Genomic DNA, 24,019 nt, shown 5'->3' with positions numbered 1-24,019 from the left:
AGGCTGACTTTCCCCTCCAGTTTCCCCCCTGCTTGCAGCCCTCCCAGCCTCCGTGCGCAGCTAGCAACTGAGCTGCTCTTTGCCCGACTTGCCTGGTGCGGCTGCTGCTGGCGTCGTCGCCAGGTTTGCCTCTCTCTGCCTCTCCCCCGCAGCTTTGTCAAAGGGGCTCTTGAGGAGGCGCCTGCAGGCTTCAGTGTAGCCGGCTCGAGGTTGACTCAGCCTTCCATCCTTCCGAGGTCGGTCAAATGAGTCCCCAGCTTGCTGGGGGGGAAGCGTAGATGACTGGGGAAGGCAATGGCAATCAGAGGCACCAACTCTTGAGATAATTTGCGAGGGGGCCCCCAAAATTTTGACTGCCTAGGGGCCTCCACAGGGTTTAATCCGGCACTGGGGAGATCTCCTTGGGATACCAGCAGTTGGGAGGGCAGGGGCAGGCTTTATTCAGCCACCTCTCTGAGTATCCTCCAGGCCCCCAGTAGGGGTCAGTCACCAGAGGTCGCCGTGACTTCCAGGGCCATTGGCTTTCATTCCCCGGCATCCTTTCAAAAGTGGGAAGGGATGCAGGGTGAGAAGTTCCCGCTCTGACTGGAGGGGAAGATGTAGGCCGTGCTGGGTGAATTCCTGCTGTAACTTACTAGCGTTTCCGATTGGATGGGCAAGGTGTTGGGAATGCTTCATCCTCTTTAATAAGGCTGTTGTCAGGATGCTGAGAGAATTCTGGACACTCAGAAGTGTTCTATCAGTGCTAAGCCCATTTGGTGTAGTGGTTAAGTGCATAGACTCTTATCTGGGAGAACTGGGTTTGAATCCCCGCTCCTCCACTTGCGGCTGATGGAATGGCCTTGGGTCAGCCATAGCTCTGGCAGAGGTTGTCCTTGAAAGGGCAGACTCTTATCTGGGAGAGCCAGGTTTGACTGCCCTCTCCCCCACTTGCAGCTGCTGGAATGGCCTTGGGTCAGCCATAGCTCTGGCAGAGGTTGTCCTTGAAAGGGCAGACTCTTATCTGGGAGAACCAGGTTTGATTGCCCTCTCCTCCACTTGCAGCTGCTGGAATGGCCTTGGGTCAGCCATAGCTTTGGCAGAGGTTGTCCTTGAAAGGGCAGACTCTTATCTGGGAGAACCAGGTTTGATTTCCCTCTCCTCCACTTGCAGCTGCTGGAATGGCCTTGGGTCAGCCATAGCTCTGGCAGAGGGTGTCCTTGAAAGGGCAGCTGCTGTAAGAGCTCTCTCAGCCCCACCCATCTCACAGGGTGTCTGTTGGGGGGCGGGGAGTAAAAGAGATTGTGACAGCTCTCTGAGATTCAGAGTATAGGGCCAGATATAAATCCTTTATCTTCTTATGTTGTTATCCACCCTGGGCCCATTTTTTGGGAAAGGGTGGAATATAAATTGCCTAAATGAATGAATGAAGTGTTAACTGTTGTAATGCAAGAAGGGGCAGGAGCTGGAGTCTCTACCTCCCAGAACCAGTAATGGGCCCTAACAGTTCCTACTCAACAGCGACAGCTTCTCTATTCTGACAAGAACATAAGAGCAGCCATGTTGGATCAGGCCAGTGACCCATCTAGTCCAGTACTCTGCGTCACGCAGTAGCCAAAACCCAGGTGCCATCAGGAGGTTCACCAGTGGGGCCAGAACTCCGGGAGCACCCCCCCCCCCGCACTGTTGCCTCCCAAGCACCAAGAATACAGAGCATCCCTTGCCACAGACGGAGTGTTCCATCTATACCTTGTGGCCAATAGCCATTCATGGACCTCTGCTCCAGATGTTTATCCAGTGCCTCTCTTCCGGCTAGAGGATGGCCTTCATAGACTCTTAGCGTACACACATCCTGCACAGTGTTAGAATTCAACAGGCCTCGGAGTGTGTAATTCTGCTTAGGATTGTACTATACATCTTGTAAGCATTGTGTGTGTGTGTGTGTACACATGTGAGGGGCAGAGAATGAATTATGATGGCCAGCTTACTAAGGGCGCAGACAGATGAGACTGAGATAACAGGCCTTGCTTTGTGTAGAAAATGTAGGCTTGTGGGGGCCTCGTTTTGCCTTGGGGACATGCAGAGATGGGAAAGGGGATTTAACTCTTCAACTTCCGTCTGGTTTCCCTAGTGCAAACTGAGATCTTGCTCTCCTGTTAGCATTTTAAAGGAGAAAAGTCATGTCCTTAAACAAACTAAAAGGGATCCTGGTTTCAAACAAACCAGGGTGGAGATTGAAGAGTTAAACCCCCTCTTCTCCCCCTACCCCCGCCTGCAAATGGAGGCTGCACAAACCAGGGATCTTAATTTTATGGATCAAGTTAGAGGTGATATCTTCATTTCTGCAGTTTTAGCCCTGGCAGCAACACCCATTCCAGAATTTAGTGCAGGGTGAACTATTGGGTGTGTGTGGGTGGAGTTGGGCTTTGGTAGTGATCCTCGATGGAAGAATGCAACTATAGAAGAAGAGGAGGAAGAAAAAGAAGAGGAGGAGGAAGAGAAAGAAGAAGAAATATCCTACCCTCCACTCGGAGTCTCAGAGCAGCTTGAAATCCCCCTTATCTTCCTCCCCCATAACGGACACCCTGTGAGGTGGGCGGGGCTGAGAGAGCTCTCACAGCAGCTGCCCTTTCAAGGACAACTCCTATGAGAGCTATGGCTGACCCAAGGCCCTTCCAGCAGCTGCAAGTGGGGAATCAAACCCGGTTCTCCCAGATAAGAGTCCGCGCACTTAACCACTACACCAAACTGGCTCTCTATGTAAAAGCTGAAGGGCATGGAGTTCTGAACCTGGGCAGGGAATCTCTCTCTCTCTCTCTCTCTCTCTCTCTCTCTCTCTCTCTCTCTCTCTTCCTCCCTCCCTCCCTCCCTCCCTTCCTTCCTTCCTTCCTTCCTTCCTTCCTTCCTTCCTTCCTTCCTTCCTTCCTTCCTTCCTTCCTTCCTTCCTTCCTTCCTTCCTTCCTTCCTCCCTCCCTCCCTTCCTTCCTTCCAGAAGAGTTCTAGAGAACTCAATACCTGGTACTCTGTTATGTGCCACTTGGTTGGTCCTAATAAAAGCTCCAATGACAGTTGTGTGCTGGGTTGTTGGATTTGTCTTTTGGACAAGCAGGGCTGCCCAAAGCACTTTTGACCTTCAGGAAGCCTCTTGCACATTAGTCAGCGCTGGACTCTTGCTCCCCTTCCCTCCTGCCCCATTCTGAATCCAGCTGGCTTCTCAGCCTGAGTCCCAGAGAGACGTAACAGTGCCATCCTAAGGAGACTTACACCCTTCTAAATCCAGCAAAGTCAGTGGGCTTAGAAGGGTGTGACTCCGTTCAAGATTACTCTCCTAGCTTGTTTTGGGGCTTCACGGCAGACGCATCTAGATCCTTCACTTCCCTTGAACTTTGCTTTTCCCCTGGCTTGGCAGGCGCGGAGCTGGCTGCAGTGTACTGCGAGTAAGAAGTGAAATAAATCAAAATGGGTCACCAAGAAGAGGTTGGGTTAGAGACATATGGTGTGTGCTTGTTGACTTTTCATGCACTGGGCATGCAAAAGTGGCTGAACTCTTACCCTGTGACCACTGGCATTCTTACGCAATACTCTTGTTTTTGACATTTCGGCAAGTGCTGTCTGCCTGTTTTCCGGCCTGCCTTTAGTACCATAAAGTCTAGACCAGGGGCGTCGAACTCATTTCTTATGAGGGCCGGATCTTCACCTTGTCGGCCAGGCCGTGTGTGTAATAAAATGTAATGCCAGGTAGGGGAGATATAAACTTTATAAAGGATACAGACAGACACACACTCGGTCTAATCCACCTCACTGGCTTGTTGTGCCTCAGCCAAGAGAAGGAAGAGAGGCTTGGCTCAGTAGCTCTGCTGTGCAATTGAGAGAGCCTGGCAAAGCTAGCTCTCTTTCCCCCACTTCCTCCCCAGGAGAGGAGCTTTGTTCTGTAGCTCCTGTGCGATTGAGCAAGCCTGGTAAAGCAAGTTGTGACGCAGAAGGAAGCAAGAGAGGGAGAAGGAAGCAGACAGCAGTGAGTTGCTCGCGGGCCTGATAGGAGTCCTCCAGGGGCCTGATTCGGCCCCCAATGTGCATGTTTGACACTCCCGGTCTAGACAGTTGATATTTTAAAAAGTCCACTACAGTATTCCCAGGATACAGAATTGTCTGCTTATTTCCATAAGAACATAAGAACATAAGAGAAGCCATGTTGGATCAGGCCAACGGCCCATCAAGTCCAACACTCTGTGTCACACAGTGGCAAAAAATTTTATATACACACATACACTGTGGCTAATAGCCACTGATGGACCTGTGCTCCATATATTTATCTAAACCCCTCTTGAAGGTGGCTATACTTGTGGCCGCCACCACCTCCTGTGGCAGTGAATTCCACATGTTAATCACCCTTTGGGTGAAGAAGTACTTCCTTTTATCCGTTTTAACCTTTCTGCTCAGCAATTTCATCGAATGCCCACGAGTTCTTGTATTGTGAGAAAGGGAGAAAAGTACTTCTTTCTCTACTTTCTCCATCCCATGCATTATCTTGTAAACCTCTATCATGTCACCCCGCAGTCGACGTTTCTCCAAGCTAAATTTCCAATACATTTCCAAATGTATTGCATTTGCTTGGAAGTAGCAAATCCACACAGCGCTTCTTAGACCTGACCCGTCAGGAACAACCTTGGGCTCTTCTGCGTTTTCATTTTCCTCACTCGTGTGTCATTACGTTTTGGTTCCTTTTCTTTTCCATGTGTGTTTCGCGCCCTCTAGTGGTTGTTTCAATGTTACATTGCTGCGTGTCTGGCTTATTGCAGCATGCAATATAGAACTGACCACTAGAGGGGGCAAAAACGCAGGCAAAAGAAAAGGAACCAAAGCAGTAGGGGCACAAACAGCAATGAGAATGCAGAATAGCCCCTTGAGAAACTCAGGCTAGCCTTGAGCTGTTGCCACCAGCAACTGCAGTCAGCAGTTTTAGTGCCTCTTGACCTGGCTTTGCTGCCTTTGATTCTCCTCCTCTATGTCAAGGTGCCTACAGACAGGCATAAGAGTCAAAAGAGAAAGCGCAAGACCAGATTTATTCCGTTTATTCCAAATGTTTGTTTGCAGGAAACGTGGGGTTCAGTGGTGTGGGGTATATAAAAGAGAGAGCAGGCTTTGGGCTAGGGTTGCCAATCCCCAGGTGGGGGCAGGGGATCCCCCGGTTTGGAGGCCCTCCACCCACTTCAGGGTCATCAGAAAGCCGGGGAGGGGGAGGAATGTCTGCTGGGCGCTCCATTATGCCCAAAGGGGACCGATTCCCATAAGGTATGATAGAGAATTGATCTGTAGTATCTGGGGCTCGGGGGGGGGGCTGTTTTTTGAGGTAGAGGCACCAAATCGTCAGCACAGCATCCGGTGCCTCTCCTCAAAACACCCTCCATGTTTCAAAAAGATTGGACCAGGGGAATCCAATTCTATGAGCCTCAAAAGAAGGTGCCCCTATCCTTCATTATTCCAAATGGAGGGAAGGCATTTCAAAGGTGTGCGGTCCCTTGAAACGCGATGGCCAGAACCCCCTTTGGAGTTCAATGATGCTTGTCACAACCTTGCTCCTGGCTCCACCCCCAATGTCTCCTGGCTCCACCTCCAAAGTCTACTGACTCCACCTCCAAAGTCTACTGACTCCACCCCCAATGTATCCTGGCTCCACCTCCAAAGTCTACTGACTCCACCCCCAAAGTCTACTGACTCCACCCCCAATGTCTCCTGGCTCCACCCCAATGACTCCTGGCTCCACCCCCAATGTCTCCTGGCTCCACCCCCAATGTCTCCTGGCTCCACCCCCAATGTCTCCTGGCTCCACCGCCAAAGTCTACTGACTCCACCTCCAAAGTCTACTGACTCCACCCCCAATGTCTCCTGGCTCCACCCTCAATGTCTCCTGGCTCCACCTCCAAAGTCTACTGACTCCACCCCCAAAGTCTCCAGATATTTTCTTGAATGGGACCTGCCAACCCTGCTTTGGGGCCTTTGTGAGTTTTGCCTCCCGCTCACCCGGCGTCTGCTCTCTGCCTTCCGCTCCAGGGCCGCTCAGCCGGAGAGATGAACGTGGGCACGGCGCACAGCGAGGTGAACCCCAACACCCGGGTGATGAACAGCCGCGGCATCTGGCTCTCCTACGTCTTGGGCATCGGCCTCCTGCACGTCGTTCTCCTCAGCATCCCTTTCTTCAGCGTCTCCGTCGTCTGGACTCTGACCAACATCATCCACAACATGGTAAGGTGCCCGCGGGAGAGGGCTGGTGGCGGCTTGACGAGGGTGTTAATCCCGTCCCTTTAAACAGGGAGTTGTCCTGTTAATCTTTGGATTCTGCCCCTGGTGGGTACACAGACACAACTTGTCAGCCAAGGAGTGGCCAAACTGCGGCTCAGGAGAGGCAGTTTGGTGTAGTGGTTAAGTGCGCGGACTCTTATCCAGGAGAACCGGGTTCGATTTCCCACTCCTCCACTTGCACCTGCTAGCATGGCCTTGGGTCAGCCATAGCTCTGGCAGAGGTTGTCCTTGAAAGGGCAGCTGCTGTGAGAGCCCTCTCAGCCCCACCCACCTCACAGGGGAGGTCTGTTGTGGGGGGAGAAGATATAGGAGATTGTAAGCCGCTCTGAGTCTCTGATTCAGAGAGAAAGGCGGGGTATAAATCTGCAGTCTTCTTTTCTTCCACACATGCCTTTTGCCCCCTCTAGTGGTCAGTTCTTCTTTTCTTCCGCACATATTCCCCACCAACCCTTCAGCCAGCTTGGCGAAAGCATTTGTTTCTTTAAATTACTTCGCCAAGCCAGTCAGCAGCGTGGAGAATACATTTAAAGTCAAAGTTGCTTTCTTTCCACCTCTCCCCCTTTCCTCCTTCCCCCACATCTATTTGCCTGCCTGCCTTTTCTTGCGGCTCTCAGACATCTGACGTCCATGTCTTGCAGCTCTCAGACATCTGACATTTATTCTATGTGGCTCTTGCATTGAGAAGTTCGGCCGCTCCCGGTTCAAAATGCCACAGATACGAATTTAGAACGGTTTCTTGGAAGACGTTACTGAATAATAATTTGCAAAATAAATTGTATTTTTGCAAAACTCCTGTTCCTTCCCATGCAGCTTGTTCAGGGGAACTTGGTGGATTGGACGCCAGGGTCATATATCCCTTTTCCTCCCACTCTTCTGCCCTTGATGGGCTCTAAATCTCTGAGCTTCCCCCAGGAGAAAGCAATCTCAGTTCCCACACAAATCAGTTTGCATTCCTTGCATGTAACTAGCAACATGATTTCCTGCCTGGAAGCAAATTCCATCTAGGAAATGCAACTTGTGGGAAGTGTCCATCAGTTACCTGTAAATTCTGAGAGAGATTTCCTTGACACTCCACTTGGGGAGGGGTGTGTGTGGAAACAACAGAAAAGAAGGATTTGTCCCCCTAGTACTGGTTCTTTCTGCAGTCTGGATTTCTTAGCAGGGCTGGCGAAGCGGCAAAGAAGCAGCAACGGCGCCCCCAAGTGGTCAATGTTGGAACGATGAAAAGTGCTTTCTTACCTTTTTTCTAGAGATGCTAGATCAGTAAATATTCTTGTTTTCCAGATTGTAAGCGTACAGTTAAAAAGGTAGAGGTAGTCCCCTGTGCAAGCACCAGTCATTTCCAACTCTGGGGTGAGGTAGCTTTCACAACGTTTTCACGGCAGACTTTTTACGGGGCGGTTTTCCTTTGCCTTTCCCAGTCATCTACACTTTTCCCCCCAGAGCAAGCTGGGGACTCATTTTACCGATCTCAAAAGGATGGAAGGCTGAGTCAACCTGGAGCCGGCTACATGAACCCAGCTTCCGGTGGGATCAAACTCTGGTCATGAGCAGAGAGTTCAGACTGCAGTACTGCAGCTTTACCACTCTGTGCCACGGGGTTTTTGTAAGCTTGCAGCAGAATAATAATTTAGCATTTGGTATTGTAATTTTGCAATGTTCAAAGGACTTCAGCAAGCCCAACAGATGCTTACGGTAGGGCCAATTCTGCATTAGCCTTTGTCCCAGTCGCGTTCTCGGATCTCGGGTTTGTGCAGGGCAGAGAGCAAGCAGGGAACATGCAACCCCGCTCCAGAGATGCCTATGCAGAATCCAGGAAAAAGAACCACGGTGAGGAGCACCACAGAGAAGAGTTGCAACCAGTGTTCTCTCTAAGCTGAGTGAGTGTGAGCTAGCTCACAAGTTTTTAGCCTCTGGCTCATGCATTTTTGTCCTAGCTCAGGAAGGATGGCCCCAGAGCACAATAATTGAGGCACTAACCAAATTGCTCACTCACAACTTTAATGCCAGCAGCTCAAAAAGTAGAAATTTTGCTCCCAAGACTCTGCAGCTTAGAGGGAGCATTGGAAGCCAGCGCTAAATTTATCTTCATGTTGAGCAAGGAGGCCTCCAAGACTGAAAAAGAGCCGGCTAGTTAACACCTTAGGGAGCCCCGTGGCGCAGAATGGTAAAGCTGCAGTACTGCAGTCCTAAGCTCTGCTCACGACCTGAGTTCGATCCCAGCGGAATCTGGGTTCAGGTAGTCGGCTCAAGGTTGACTCAGCCTTCCGAGGTCAGTAGAACGAGTCCCTAGCTTGCTGGGGGGAAAGGGTAGATGACTGGGGAAGGCAATGGCAAACCACCCCGTAAAAAAGTCTGCCATGAAACATTGTGATACGATGCTACCCCAGAGTCGGAAACGACTGGTGCTTGCACAGGGGACTACCTTTACCTTTAGTTAAAACCTAGCATGAGAGGGATCTGAGATGAATATTAGGGGAAGGGGAATTCCTATTTCTCCCAGCATTTCTTCCCCCCTCCTTCTTCGCTCTGATGGTCCACACTGATTTTCACAGCAGGCGGTGTGACATGGATTGCGTTTACGCCGCTGGTCGCAACTAAGTCAAAGGCAAAATTACTGCAGGAGGGGACATGGGTGCTCGAGAGTTGAGAGCATTTTCTGTCTCCCCACACCTTTCCGCACTTCCGGCTAATCCAAGTGGCAGAGAGAAAGCACAGCGGCGAACCCAGAAACGATCCCGTGCTTGCGTTCTTTCTTCCAGAGCATGTACATCTTCTTGCACACGGTCAAGGGAACGCCGTTTGAAACTCCCGACCAGGGGAAAGCCCGGCTCCTCACCCACTGGGAGCAGATGGACTATGGCGTGCAGTTCACCGCTTCCCGCAAGTTCCTGACCATCACACCGATCGTGCTGTGAGTACAAAAACAGTGCCCTGCAGTGCACAGGGCTCCCTCTCATCTACACACACTGCTGTTTGCCCTGAGATGGAGGGGCAGTGGAGGTGGGGAAGGGTCACCGGGTTTCCCCCTCAGCACTGGTGGGGGATGAGGGGCAGGGTTGCCAGATCCAGTTTGGGGAACTCCTGGAGATGTGGGGGTGGAGCTTGGGGAGGACAGAGACCTCAGTGGAGGGGTCCAGTGCCATAAAGTCCACCCTCGAATGCATCTATTTTCTCCCAGGGAACCGATCTCTGTAGTGAACAGTAATTCTGTAATTCTGAACAGTAATTCTGGGAGATGAACAGTAATTCTGGGAGATCTCCGGGTCCCACCTGGAGGCTGGCATCCAGGGGGGAATAAGGGGGTTTTGTGGACTTTCAGTAAAATTCTGTGAGGACAGTAAGTATAATGATCGAGTGCATCTAAGAAACTGTGGACCTCATGAACCAAAAGAGAAGTTCTTTGGTTCTCTCTTGCCTTCTATCCTTTTCCTTAGCATGCACCCGCCAACCTCTTACTTTAAGCCGCAGTAGGTATTTTAGAAAGTGGGTGGGGCCAGGTGGGTCTTTTACCAAGCAAGGCTTCTGATTGGCTGTGCCGCTGAGGTGGGTGGGGCTGAGAGAGTTCTCACAGCAGCTGCCCTTTCAAAGACAACTCCTGTGATAGCTGTGGCTGACCCAAGGCCATTCCGGCAGCTGCAAGAGGAGGAGTGGGAAATCAAACCTGGTTCTCCCAGATAACAGTCCATGCACTTAACCACTACACCAAACTAATAGAAATAAAGTGCACAGTGGTATCATCCCAAAACCATCCCTCCACCCCCACCCCGGTCTGTGAAAAAATTCGTCCCTGATGCCCAAAAGGTTTAGTGCTTAAGAGCGGTGGATTCTAATCTGGAGAACCGGGTTTGATTCCCCAGTCCTCCCCCATGCAGCCAGCTGGGTGACCTTGGGTCAGTCACAAGTTGTCTCAGAGCTCTCTCAGCTCCACCTACTCCACAAGGTGTCTGTCGTGGGGAGAGGAATGGAAGGCGATTGTAAGCTGCTGTGACACTCTGAGTGAAGGGCAGGGTATAAATCCACTACTAGTAGTACTGTGACAACTTCCTTTTCTTCCTCAAAAAGATTGGGGGCCCCTGTTGTAGTGTTTAGGGTCCCCCTCCCCACTTGAGCCAGTTTGGTGTAATGGTTAAGTGTGCAGACTCTTATCTGGGAGAACCAGGTTTGATTCCCCACTCCTCCACTTGCAGCTGCTGGAATGACCTTGGGTCAGCCATTGCTCTGGCAGAGGTTGTCCTTGAAAGGGCAGACTCTTATCTGGGAGAACCGGGTTTGATTCCCCACTCCTCCACTTGCACCTCCTGGAATGACCTTGGGTCAGCCATAGCTCTCCCAGAGGTTGTCTTTGAAAGGGCAGCTGCTGTGAGAACCCTCTCAGCCCCACCCACCTCACAGGGTGTCTGTTGTTGGGGAGGAAGATACAGGAGATTGTAAGCCGCTCTGAGTCTCTGATTCAGAGAGAAAGGTGGGGAATAAATCTGCAGTCGTCGTCTTCTTGATTTTCATAAATTGTATCCTCGCCCATTATTTTCATTTTATTTGCTTCATTTACACCCCGTCTTTCTCTCCACTTGAAGATCCAAAGCTGCTTATATCATTCTCTTCCATTTTATCCTCACAACGACCCTGTGAAGTAGGTGAGGCTGAAGAGTGTGCAATTGGCCCAAGGCCACCCCGAGAGTTTCTGTGTTAGAGAGGGGATTCATACCTGAGACTCTTAGATCTTAATGTAACTGCTACCGTAGAGCTGGCTCCTTTGAAAAGCTGTTTTGGTTCTCTCTAGGGAAGAAGAGTGAGGTCAAATGTACCAAAACAAATCCGCTGTCAAGAGTGCCTCTTGCCATGACTAATGTGGCTACAAAGAGTCCAAGCTTTGCCTTGTTATTACTTTCTTTCCTGTTACGTCTTTTACCTTACTAAGTAATCACTTCCGCCCTGAGAAAGTGTGCGCCAGCATTATCTGACTCTCGGAGAATGTACTTTTGTTTCTTTCTCACAGTTTCATTTCTTTCTCACAGAGCCAGTTAGGCGTAGTGGTTAAGTGCGCAGACTCTTATCTGGGAGAACCGGGTTTGATTCCCCACTCCTCCATTTGCAGCTGCTGGAATGGCCTTGGGTCAGCCATCGCTCTCGTAGGAGTTGTCCTTGAAAAGGCAGCTGCTGTAAGAGCTCTCTAAGCCCCACCCACCTCACAGGGTTTCTGTTGTTGGGGGGAAGGTAAAAGGAGATTGTGACCGCTCGGAGATTCAGAGTATAGGGTGGGATATAAATCCAATATCATCTTCTTCTTAATGCTTGGAATGTTCCTCAGGGGGAGTAGGGGGCTTGCAGCTGGTAGATTTTGGTGCTTAGCATTTTGAATGTATTACAGATGGACCCGAACCTATCTCTGGAGAAACTGAAGTTCTGGGCCTCAGTTTCAGCAAGAGAAGTCTTGCTTGCTGTATCTATTATCATGCAATAAACCTTCTTTGGTAAAACTCATAGAGGTGATTGTTGATGAAGACTGTGCGGAACTTGACATGGCGCTTCTTTTCTTTTTCCTTTGCAGCTATTTCCTCACCAGCTTCTACACGAAATACGACCGGACGCATTTCATCATCAACACCATCTCCTTGATGAGCGTCTTGATCCCAAAGTTACCCCAGCTTCACGGCGTCCGCATCTTTGGGATCAACAAATACTGAACTTGGTGGGGGGCGTTTTGTAAGTGAGCTGTGGGAGACCAGGCTGAGGACCCTGTGTTTCCTTAGTTTTTGCCTGCCTCTGTGGGGGAATTCTGTTCCACAGCAGCTCTTTTTTCAGCGGGTGCATCTTGTACAGGATTCCAAGATCTGACAAGACTTGACCAGCCGCGGCGACGCTTGGATCTCGGATAGAGTTTAGCTTTACAGAGAGACCCAAGGGAGAGCTCAAATTGATTTATTTTTCCTCGTGAGAAAAATATCGATGCAGACAATGCAGAGATTTTTTTTTAAAGGTACTCGTAGCTTATTCTGTGGGTAGGAAGGACATCCAGCCCCAAAAGCTGAACAGATTTAGAAAATGGTAGCAGCCCGTTGTCGCGAGAGTGACATTTAGTTTTTTCTAGCAAATGCACTTTAACCGGAAAAAAAATTTCGGAGAATTTTGAGTTGCTCGTTGAAAGGGCTAATAAAAAAAAAATCTTAAGATGTGCATCAGCAACAAGGGGTAGACAGATTTCCCATAATTTGGAAACCTTAGTTGATAATGTATAGAGATCTTTAATTATTTGGTAGGCCAGTGGGAGAGAATGTCGATACTTCTGCAGGATCAGGAGCTTCTATTCCCATTAAAAGCGATGCTGTTCTGAGTCTTACTTGGAAGAAAATCCTTCAGCAATTTCCAAACAGCTGTAGGGATCAGTGAAACTAAGGTGGAGTAGAATTCATGTCCACTTAGTTGCTTTATCTTCCTTCGATTTAGTCGATTGAAGAAAGCAGCCCCTCCCTCAAAACCTGTTATGACATTTGGCACCAACAGCAATTTTTAAGAGACTGCAGTTTGGTCCTCTGGACATAAAGAAAGATTGTTTGAATAAAGTTCTGATAATATTTGGAGTATAAAGTTTTCTTTCCCGTTTTTACAGATGTAGGTTGGTAAGAGACAACCATGTGCAGAAAGGTGAAGAATTTGCTACTCCGGAAGGAGTTTCTGAGCAGAATTAAAAAAAAGAGGATTGGGATGTTTCTTGGTGGGCCTTTGCCAGAGCACTTAAAATAAGAGAGTTGGCACTACTGACCTCTGTTTTCTTGCTACCACAATAGACTGCCGCTTCAAACGTTCGATTCTGGCACTGGGAAACTAGAAGCCATTTTCCAATCTCAAATCTGAGTACATTCAGTAGTGATCAGAAAAAAGCAGGTTGCGCCCTCAAATATCAGCTGTGTTTTTATCTCAGAAAGTTGCTTTTCCCCCACTGTTTTCTTGCTCTCTGGCAAATGTGTGTACTGGTAGCCCTTGCAATGTGCGATGTCTTCAAAAAACAAAAGTCAGAAAGGTAACGCGATAAAAGGATGCCTACACCGGTTAGCTATAGATGCTGTTCAGTCCATCAGGACTTGCTACTGTGTCCTCTCCTGGCCAGCTCTCTATTTCTTTGGGGTTTGCTTTAAAAGCGAGCACCTCCATAACTTTGGGGTAGGTTTTTACCGTATAGTCATTCCGTAATAATAAAGCCGCGTCGCACAGAGTGGTAAAGCTGCAGTACTGCAGTCCAAGCTCTCTGCTCACAACCTGAATTCGATTTCAGTGGAAGCTGGGTTCAGGAAGCCGGCTGAAGGTTGACTCAGCCTTCCATCCTTCCGAGGTCAGTAAAATGAGGACCCAGCTTGCTGGGGGGAAAGTGCAGATGACTGGGGAAGGCAACGGCAAACCACCCCGTAAAAAGTCTGCCGTGAAGACATCGTGATGCGACGTCACCCCAGAGTCGGAAACGACTGGTGCTTGCAGAGGGGACTACCATAATAATCATTTGAACAAATGTTTTGCAGCTCTCTTCATGGCCTGATCAAGAATTGAGGAGGGGCACGATGCTTTAGCAGAGCCGATCAGTAGACTTGAGAAATGTTACTACCTTTTGTTTTAAAAATAGGATCCCTTGTGCATCTACCTAATTATCATGGGGTTTTTTTGGGGGGGGGGTCCTTCCAGTTTTGTTCAAATTGGCCTAATTAACAACCCCTTAGGACCCCTCTTTTAAAACGTAAAACCAAAATTGTTTTGGATAATACGGAGCGAATGCTCAGTGGTTGCTAGCCGTGGTGCAGTTTCTGTGTGTGTGTAAAAATTAGGAGCCGTTCAAAAAATATAGAGGACAGCCGACTGATTATTTGTCGGCGATGTACTCTAAACGGTCTATACAATCTACAGATCTTCAGAGAGTCGACTATGTCACGACAACAAAGAAATACAGCGCCTAAGAAGTGCAGCAAAGCTCTACCAGGACACAGATGCCGGCAGATCCCTGTTCATATTTATAGCTCTTCTCTTAAGGATTCGGGTTTTCGGGCATCAAAGATGGAAGATTTGGCCTGCTGACAGCTGGCCCAAGGGAGAACCAGGATTCCTAACATCTCGCTTCTCTAACAAGCGGACAAACAACCCGAGATCACAGCGTAAAAGATCAGATGCTAAACACGGTGAATAACGGCTACTATGCTTTATAATGAAGTGACGTTACTTATAGTACTATTATTACAGGGCCTACTGTAAGCTCTTGGAGGATTGGCTACATCAGGAATGCGTGGCCTAATATGCAATGGAGACCTCCACGTAGACCTTTCATGTTAAACTGATAATTATTCATTGACCTTCGATTTATATCCGCCCATTCCAAAAGCAGACTCAGGGCTGCTTACAGTCATAGTAAAAGCAACTAGCTCAGTTATGGCCGAGGACCTGCCTACCTAAAGGACCGCCTCTCCCCATATGTACCCCGGAGAGCACTGAGATCTGGTTCCCAGAATTTACTAACAATCCCTGGGCCAAAAGAAGTTAGGTTGAAGGCCACTAGGGAGCAGGCCTTCTCGGTGATAGCCCCTCGTTGGTGGAATGACCTTCCAGAGATGGTGCGAGCCCTGCGGGACCTGAACCAATTCCGCAGGGCTTGCAAAACATTTCTTTTTCAGTTGGCATTTGAGACATCTTGTGGTATTTGAGACAGAACCTGATTAACGAACGAACAGATACTTAGCCATCCTATATACATTAGGACTATATCATTTTAGCACCTATTTTATATGTTTTATGTATTTTAAATAACTTATTTGTAATTAATGCTTAAATTGCTATGTTTTATGCGAATCATGGGACTCCCATGTCTGTTATATTGTTTAATGTGAATCATGGGACTCCCATGTCTGTTAGCCGCCCTGAGCCCGCCTAGCGGGGAGGGCGGGATATAAAAATAAAATATTATTATTATTATTATTATTACAAGTTTAAAACGATGATACATAAACCATTAACTATTTAAAAACAAGATAGCAGGTGCTATACAAAACCTTGAAGCATAGACAGATCAGATTATATTAGATCTTCTGTTTATCTATTGGCGGCCCTTCTGATGGGATTGCTCAGCAGCATAGAGCGGCAGCCTTCTCCAGCTAGTTACTATACGCCCGTCAAAAAAGTTCGGTTTTACAAGCCTTGCAAAATTGGGAGAGGTCCTGCAGGACTCTTATGGCTTCAGGGAGAGCATTCCACAGCACTGGAGCTGCCACTGAGAAGGCCCTGGCCCGTGTAGAGCCTAGTCTGGCCTCCCTTGGTCCAGGGATGGACAACAGATTTTGAGTTCTCAAATGCACTGCTCTCTGGGGAACATATGGGGAAAGGCGGTCCCATAGATAGACAGGTCCTTGACCATATAGGGCTTTAAAGGTCAATACCAGCACTTTGAAACGGACTCGGTACACAATAGGCAACCAGTGCAGCTCTTTCGACACTGGTCGAATGTGCTCCCATTGAGGGAGCCCCATTAACAACTGTGCCACAGCGTTCTGCACTAGCTCCAGTTTCCGAGTCAGAGTCAAGGGCAGCCCCATTTAGAGGGCATTACAGTAGTCTATTATCGAGGTGACTGTAGCAAGGATCACCGTTGCTAAGTCGCGATGCTCCAGAAAAGGAGCCAACTGCCATACCCGTCACAGATGGCAAAAGGCGGACTTGGCAGTGGTTGCTACTTGGGCCTCCATAGACAAGGAGGACTCCAGGAGCGCTCCCAGGCTCTTGACCTTTGGGGCCGGAACTAGTGGCATCCCATCAAAAGCCAGCCAGGGGATCTCCTTTCCCTGGCCACCATGACTCAGATAGAGAATCTCCGTCTTCGTCAGATTCAACTTCAATCAACTCAGCCTGAGCCAAGATGTCGCGGCTTGTAGTGCCAGGTCCAAGTTGTCCAGGACACAGCCGGTTCGGCCACCCATCAATAGATAGAGCTGGGTGTCATCCGCATATTGATAACAAAATAAATAGATAACAAAGGTAACACAACAATTAACGTGATCCTGTGATGCAAATTAAGAAAAGCCCCAGCCTTGTAATGCTACAGAGCAGCCTCTGTAATGAGCCAACGGGCATCCAGATGTTAGCCCGTTTCGTGGTTAATCTTCCTCAGAAGATATTCTTAGCAAGTCTTCCTCTGTGGTTATTTCTGTAGTATTTATGACTGCATTTATATAGGAAGTAAGTCAGTCCTTTGGTCTTTTCATAATATGGTATTAAGAACAGAAGACTAATTCGGACCGCATTATGAAAAGACTGACTTGGTTCCTATATATATGCAGAGTAATAGGGAATAATAATAGGGGAAATAATAATACCACACCTGAAACTTGAGCTGAGCTTTCCTGGGGGCGCTTGCTTTGAGGGGCTGTAACGGACATCCCAAACCCAATCTTTGCCAAACTTGGAGGGCCAGTGGAGGAGAACCTGCTGAAGACTTCCTGTGAATGTGGTGTCTCTAACTTGTGAGGGGACCTCCCAAGCAAAGGTACCACGAACCAGTTCGGGAAATCAAGCGAACGAATACAAACCACCACTTTCCCGGTTCGTTCCCCTCTCTAGTAGCCATTATCCACAGTGTTTGTTTCGCTTCTGATCTCTAATAGGCAAGGAATAAGATCCTTTTGGGTTGGGGAGACTCGGCACACATATGATCAGCTTCCATAAAAGCTGGATTTGTATTCCTTTCGGAAACGTTTTGAAGGAGAGAGACGTGTTCGTGAAAAGGAAAAGTGACAAGGAGAAACAATGTGAAATATACGAAGGAGGAAGGTCAAAAGGGCAGGGCATCATGAAGTAATTCTGATTTGAAAAAGAGGCAATGTTAATTTATGTGATGTGGAAGGGGGGACCCTCATCTACGGCTCCGAATCGTGGGTTTTATACCATCATCACCTGCGACTCCTCGAGCACTTTCATCAGCGCTGCCTTCGCACCATCCTCAACATCCACTGGAGTGACTTTGTGACCAACACTGAAGTTCTCAAGCGGGCGGAGGTTACCAGCATCGAGGCACTGCTGTTGAAGACGCAGCTGCGCTGGGCAGGACATATTTCTAGGATGGAAAACCACCGCCTTCCCAAGATTGCCCTGTATGGCGAACTCTCCATCGGCCATCGAAATAGAGGGGCACCAAAGAAGAGGTACAAGGACTCCTTGAAGAAATCCCTTGGCACCTGTCGCATCAACCATCACCAGTGGTCTGACCTAGCCTCAGATCGCAAAGCATGGAGGCACACCATCCACCAGGCTGTCTCTTCTTTTGAGAACGCACGCATAGCTGGTCTTGAGGAGATTGAGGAGATTGAGGAAGAATCGCACTGCTACAGCCCCAACCCCAAATCAGACTTTTCCCTGCAGCCACTGTGGCCGGACCTGCCTGTCCCGCATTGGTCTTGTCAGCCACCAGCGAGCCTGCAGCAGACGTGGACTATTGCACCCTTCTTAAATCTTCGTTCGCGAAGCCAAGCCGAGAGAGGGAAGGGGGGATTTGTTGGTTCTGGAACAACAAATAGATAACAAAGGTAACACATTAACATGATCCTGTGATGTAACATCGTGCACATTTTGGTTTCAACATTAGACTTTCCTTTCCTCTTTCTGCTGGAAAAAGAAGGTGACTGAGGCACTGCAGACAGAACTCTGGCACCGTCTTCCAGCTTCCAACCAAGTTCCGCAATCCAAAAACTGCTTTCCCGCAATTTCAGCACCAAATGCTGTAGGAGCCAAGCAGATAGAATAGCACTGAAAAACAATGAGTATACTTCAGTCCTTCTATATGATTTATCCTATATACAACTTTAAACCAGTGTATACAAATATCAACATCCATTTCCAATTTCTTCCCTCCAAAAAAATTACAAGTTATTAACAAACAATTACTTCCAATATTTTCCAATAGAGGGGTTTTCAGAAATCCTTTCTCCAATGTACAAAGTTCATCATGCAGTCCATAACTTCTTGTGAAATTCTTTCCGATGGAGGGGCCAGGAAATCCTTGCAGCCTTCATAAGACGTCTCTTCTAGATTTCAAGACATTTCAATGCTGGTCGTCTTCATTTAAGTAGGCTGTTAAAATGGAACCCGATTTCAATGATTTCTTACATGGACTCAGAGTTCAAAGCTACAACAGAATTGTTGGGTTCTCCAAGATTTCTTTGGAGGAGGAATGGGATTTAAATTTGAGAACACAAAAATTTCACCTCCTCCAGGAAAGAGGTCCTCTGCCTAAGTTTCCACTGAGCAAAATTCAACATGAATTTGGAGGTCAAAACAACAACAAAGAATGTCAGGACAAGGAAAAGGTTTGTGTGTTTTTTTTAATTAAAGCAACAATTGAAGATGCCAAGATGTTTTCGTGTGCATGCCCGCTTCTTCAGATAGAAGAAGAAGAAGAAGAAGAAGAAGAAGAAGAAGAAGAAGAAGAAGAAGAAGAAGAAGAAGAAGAAGAAGAAGAAGAAGAAGAAGAAGAAGAAGAAGAAGAAGAAGAAGAAGAAGAAGAAGAAGAAGAAGAAGAAGAAGAAGAAGAAGAAGAAGAAGAAGAAGAAGATGATGATGATGATGATGATGATGATGATGATGATGATGATGATGATGATGATGATGATGATGATGATGATGATGATGATGATGATGATGATGATGATGATGATGATGATGATGATATTGGATTTCTATCCCGCCCTCCACTCCGAAGAGTCTCAGAGCGGCTCACAATCTCCTTTACCTTCCTCCCCCACAACAGACACCCTGTGAGGTGGGTGGGGCTGGAGAGGGCTCTCACAGCAGCTGCCCTTTCAAGGACAACCTCTGCCAGAGCTATGGCGGACCCAAGGCCATGCCAGCAGGTGAAAGTGGAGGAGTGGGGAATCAAACCCGGTTCTCCCAGATAAGAGTCCGCACACTAGAAGATACTAGAAGGTTTAAAGGTAAAGGTAGTCCCCTGTGCAAGCACCAGTCATTTCCGACTCTGGGGTGACGTTGCTTTCACAGCATTTTCACGGCACATTTCTTACAGGGTGGTTTTCCATTGCCTTCCCCAGTCATCTACACTCCCCCCCCCCACCAGCAAGCTGGGTCCTCATTTTACCGACCTCTGAAGAATGGAAGGCTGAGTCAACCTCGAGCCGGCTACCTGAACCCAGCTTCCGCCGGGATCGAACTCAGATTGTGAGTAGAGTAGAGTATTGTGACAGCAATACTGCAGCTTACCGCTCTGTGCCATGAGGACATATTTCCCAACCGACTATTTCAAACAAATGACCACATACGAATCTCATTTTAAATACCTTTCCTATTTAAGCTATGACCATTGCAACAAACTAGGAATATTCCTGAGTCCAGTGGTGCCTTTAAGACCAACAAAAGTTTATTCAAGGTATGAGGTTTTGTGTGTACCTTGCTGCTTCTCCTTTTGCTCTCAGCCACAATAGTGAATCTTTCATGGCTCATTTCAAAATGACAATAAAGTTATCAAACAATTTTGATGACAATAACTGGAATTACAGTTACTCAGAAAAAAAAATTCTTTAAAAAGGCCAACGCCATGCTGGGAATTATTAGGAAGGGAATTGAAAACAAATCAGCCAGTATCATAATGCCCCTGTATAAATCGATGGTGCGGTCTCATTTGGAATACTGTGTGCAATTCTGGTCACCGCACCTCGAAAAGGATATTATAGCATTGGGGAAAGTGCAGAAAAGGGCAACTGGAATGATTACAGGTTTGGAACACTTTCCCTATGAAGAAAGGTTAAAACGCTTGGGGCTCTTTAGCTTGGAGGAACGTCGACTGCGGGGTGACGTGATAAAGGTTTACAAGAGTATGCATGGGATGGAGAAAGCAGAGAAAGAAGTCCTTTTCTCCCTTTCTCACAATACAAGAACTCGTGGGCATTCGATGAAATTGCTGAGCAGTCGGGCTAGAACGGATAAAAGGAGGTACTTCTTCACCCAAAGGGTGATTAACATGTGGAATTCACTGCCACAGAAAGTGGTGGTGGCTATAAGCATAGCCAGCTTCAAAAGGGGGTTAGATAAAAATATGGAGCAGAGGTCCATCAGTGGCTATTAGCCACAGTGTGTATATATATGTATATATAAACTTTTGGCCACTGTGTGATACGGCGTGTTAGACTGGATGAGGCATTGGCCTGATCCAACATGGCTTCTCTTATGTTCTTAATTCAATTTTTCTGTAGCATAAAATTACTATCACAACTGATCACATTAGCTTGGAAATCAGCTGTAATTCCAGGACAGCTCCAGCCCCCAGCTGGGGGTTGGCAAGCCAATCAGCACCCCAGTTTGCACTTTTGCATTTCTCGGGGATTGGGGGGGGGCAAGGCCAGCCCTCCCACTAGGCAAACTAGGTGACTGCCTAGGGCGCTGGCCTTCTGGGGGTGCCCCATGTGACTTGGTGACGTTATCAGTGCAGGGAGGGTGCCAGAAGCTAGTCTTGCCTAGGATGCCAGACAGTCTGCAGCCCCGTAGCCAGAAATTTTGGGGTGGGGGGGCCCAGGGCATAACATTTTGGGTGGGGGGGGGCGTGGAGGCTTGGCTGCTTTTTCCAGCAGCCAGCTGCCCAGCCCCAGCTCGCTCACTCTCACACTCTTGGGGGTGGGAAGAGCCTGGGGGGAGTGGCAGCAGCAAAAATGGGGCTGCGGGGAGAGTGGGGGAGGCGGGGAAGAGCCCGGAGAGAGTGGCATCGGCGAAAACGGGGCCATGGGGAGAGTGGGGGAGGCAGGAAAGAGCCTGGGGAGACCGGCAGCGGCAAAAACGGGGCCGTGGGGAGAGTGGGGGAGGCAAGAAAGAGCCCAGAGAGAGCGGCATCAGCAAAAACGGGGCTGCAGGGAGAGTGGGGGAGGGGCCAGCCCCCCCCCCCCCCCCGTGGCTGTGGGCCTGAGCTTAGGGCTGGCCCTGGGTGGGGGCCTGGAGAGAGCAGAGTTTGGAGAGGAGAGGGAGCTCAGCATCAATATTATGCCAACGCAGTCCACCCTCCAAAGCCACCATTTTCTCCAGTCAAACTGATCTGTGTAGACTGGAGATCAGACATAATTCCAGGAAAACTCCAGGCCGTACCTGGAAAATGGCAGCCATAGCAATGGGAGGAATGCCAGCACTTGCCTGGTATATTTCATGTGCAGCTTGTGAACAAATGGCTGTCGAATGAAGAACAAATCTCCAGTAAAGACAGTTGTGTAACAAATAAATGGCTATATGGTGTTAAACAGTATGTAAATTCTGGAAAAGCACTGTAGTAATGGAATGTAAACAAAAGCATCCTCTAATAATTACAAAGAACCTTGCTATTATTAATTGTTCTTAAAGGATGCAGTACATGCTTATACAATGTCGAGCCGCAACATTTGAATTTAAACCCGCAGCAATAACCATGGCAACGGATGTCCCAGGTAAATCTGTTTCGACCCTTCGTCAGGCTGCAATTCTACAGTAAAGCTACAACAAAAATGACAAATTGAACATATTCTACACGTATGTTAAATGCAATCATCAGAATTGGAATTATTCTCACCCTGGAGCGTTCGTACACGCTATTCAGTCTCCTCTTTGAAATGGAGTTTTACCTGGGACATCGGGTTGCCAATCCCCAGGTGGGGAGCAGGGAATCTCACAGTTCATCAGAAAGTGGTGGGGAGTTAAATGGCACTCCATTATTCCCTATGGAGACCAATTTCCATAGGGTGTAATGGAGTTTTGATCTGCAGGTATCTGGGGCTCTGGGGGGGCCTGTTTTTTGAGGTAGAGACACCAGATTTCCAGGATAGCTTCCTATGCCTCTCAAAACATCCTCCAAGTTTCAGGGGGTCCAATTCTATGAGCCCCCGAAGAAGGTGCCCGTATCCTTCATTATTTCCAGTGGAGGGAAGGCGTTTAAAAGGTGTGCAGTCCCTTTAAATGCGATGGCCAGAACTCGCTTTGGAGTTCAATGATGCTTGTCACACCCTTGCTCCTGGCTCCACCCCCAAAGTCCCCACATATTTCTTGAATTGGACTTGGCAACCCTCGTGGTTATTACTGTGTGTTTAAATTCAAGTTTTTGTGGTTCAACATTGTATAGCCATGTACTGCATCCTTTAAGAACAATGAATAAAAGAGCAAAGTTCTTTGTGATTCTTAGTGGGTTTTGGGGTTACCTTCCATTCCTACAGTGCTTTTTCGGAATGCACATACAGTGAAACAAGACAGGAAAGGGAACTGACCAATTCGCAGCAGATTCCGGGATGGAGAGCAAAGGACTTCGCTTGGGTGAGTCACTCACTGGCTTTAAAGGAAAGTGAAACAAGAACTCTCTTCTGGCGTGAGAGAGGAAGTTAGAAGGACTGAGATTCCTGCCTTGTCGGAAGAGTGGGAAAACAACAAGAAAACCCCTTAAGGAAAGGAGGCGTCCTTGCTTGAAGACCGAGCCCCAAACCTTCGAGAGAGCTCAGCACTGAACGACAGAGGGCAGGTAAGAGGCGACTTCTGCTTAAGAGACTGCCCTGCGTGCCTGCGGTGGGCGGACGTGCGTTTCTGAGCCGCTGGATTCTCGGTTGTGTTTGCTAAAGGCTGCAAAAGAAACAAGTGAGGCAGAGGTCTTTACATAACCGCAGACGGCGTGAAATGTTGGTTCAGGGAGTCCGCAAACCAGGGAAGCAACCGGTGTTCCCTCGAAGCTGAGTTAGTGGAGTCAGCTCGCAGTTTTTTTAGCCTCTGGCTCACACATTTTTGTCTTGGCTCAGGAAAAAAAAAAAGGGCCCCAGAGCAAGCCGGTTTATGCAGTAGATTGCAGTTTTGATGCCAGTGGCTCACGAAGTAGCATTTTTGCTCACAAGGCTCCACAGCTTAGAAGGAACATCGGAGGCAACCTAAAGGGAGTAAATGGAGTGATTATCGACACCAAAGATTCTCCCACATTAGGATGGATTTTGCACGTGTCCGGAGAGCCAAAAGGGAGAGACCCCGGGGGGCCTTTGAGGCAGGCCTCATTTTGGGCGGGAACCTCGAAATGTTATTGTGCCCTTTCTTTACCCCCCCCCCCCCAAAAAAAAAAACCTTGCTTCTGGGCTTCATTGTCCAAACCTCCAGGGAGAATTTTGCTGAACTCTTAAGATTGGAATAACCCAAACATATAAAACAGACAGGTGGAAATCGTCATCCTGCCGCTGTGGCCAAATAGGAGAAAGTAATTTTAAAAGTATGATGGGAGTAAAGTTTATGATGACAATGAGGGCTTTTTTGGAGCCGGAACACAGTTCCGGCTGGCTTGGTGTCAGGGGGTGTGGCCTAATATGCAAATGAGTCCCTGCTGGGCTTTTTCTACAAAAAAAGCCCTGATGACAATTATAATTCAAGAAGCATTTTAAGGTAGATGCTGATAAAATTGAGTACACTTTCTGGTGATGTCAGGGGTATGTGTGGCATATGCAAATGAGTTATGAAAATGAGTTGTGGTAATGAACTCCAGCGCCTCTTTTTCTACAAAATGACCCCTGCTTCTAGGGCACAAAAATTCCTGCTTGGGAAAATAAATGGAAATATCCCACCTCACATACCAACCAATCTCATTTCTTTTAATCCAAGCGTTTAGAGCAGGGGTGGCCAAAATGAGGCTCAGGAGCTACATGTGGCTTTTTCACATGTATTATGTGGCTCTCAAAGCTCCCAGCACCCCATTGGCCTGCTTGGAGAAGGCATTTGGCTCTTGAAATCATTT

The 24,019-nt window shown here is 48.2% G+C and overlaps 1 protein-coding gene across 1 annotated transcript; it reads left to right on the top strand.

Moving 5' to 3' along the window:
- The first annotated feature begins 6,001 nt into the window (after positions 1 to 6,001).
- On the top strand, positions 6,002 to 12,867 carry ORMDL3 (ORMDL sphingolipid biosynthesis regulator 3). The gene is made up of 3 exons (XM_060256667.1): positions 6,002 to 6,222; positions 9,042 to 9,193; positions 11,831 to 12,867. Exons 1-3 carry the CDS (start codon positions 6,049 to 6,051, stop codon positions 11,964 to 11,966), a joined length of 462 nt encoding a protein of 153 aa, XP_060112650.1. The 5' UTR covers positions 6,002 to 6,048; the 3' UTR covers positions 11,967 to 12,867.
- Positions 12,868 to 24,019: the final 11,152 nt, after the last annotated feature.

Source organism: Heteronotia binoei, chromosome 15 (assembly GCF_032191835.1).
Source record: "Heteronotia binoei isolate CCM8104 ecotype False Entrance Well chromosome 15, APGP_CSIRO_Hbin_v1, whole genome shotgun sequence".
Taxonomy (NCBI): Eukaryota; Metazoa; Chordata; class Lepidosauria; order Squamata; family Gekkonidae; genus Heteronotia; species Heteronotia binoei.
The sequence above is the reverse complement of the archived record's forward strand: the minus strand, read 5'-3'. Positions and strand labels throughout refer to the sequence as shown.

Coding starts and splice junctions, on each gene's coding strand:
- ORMDL3 (XM_060256667.1), top strand. CDS start 6,049: ATGAACGTGGGCACGGCGCACAGCGAGGTGAACCCCAACACCCGGGTG. Junction 6,223..9,041: donor CCAACATCATCCACAACATG/GTAAGGTGCCCG, acceptor TCTTTCTTCCAG/AGCATGTACATCTTCTTGCA. Junction 9,194..11,830: donor ACCATCACACCGATCGTGCT/GTGAGTACAAAA, acceptor TTTCCTTTGCAG/CTATTTCCTCACCAGCTTCT.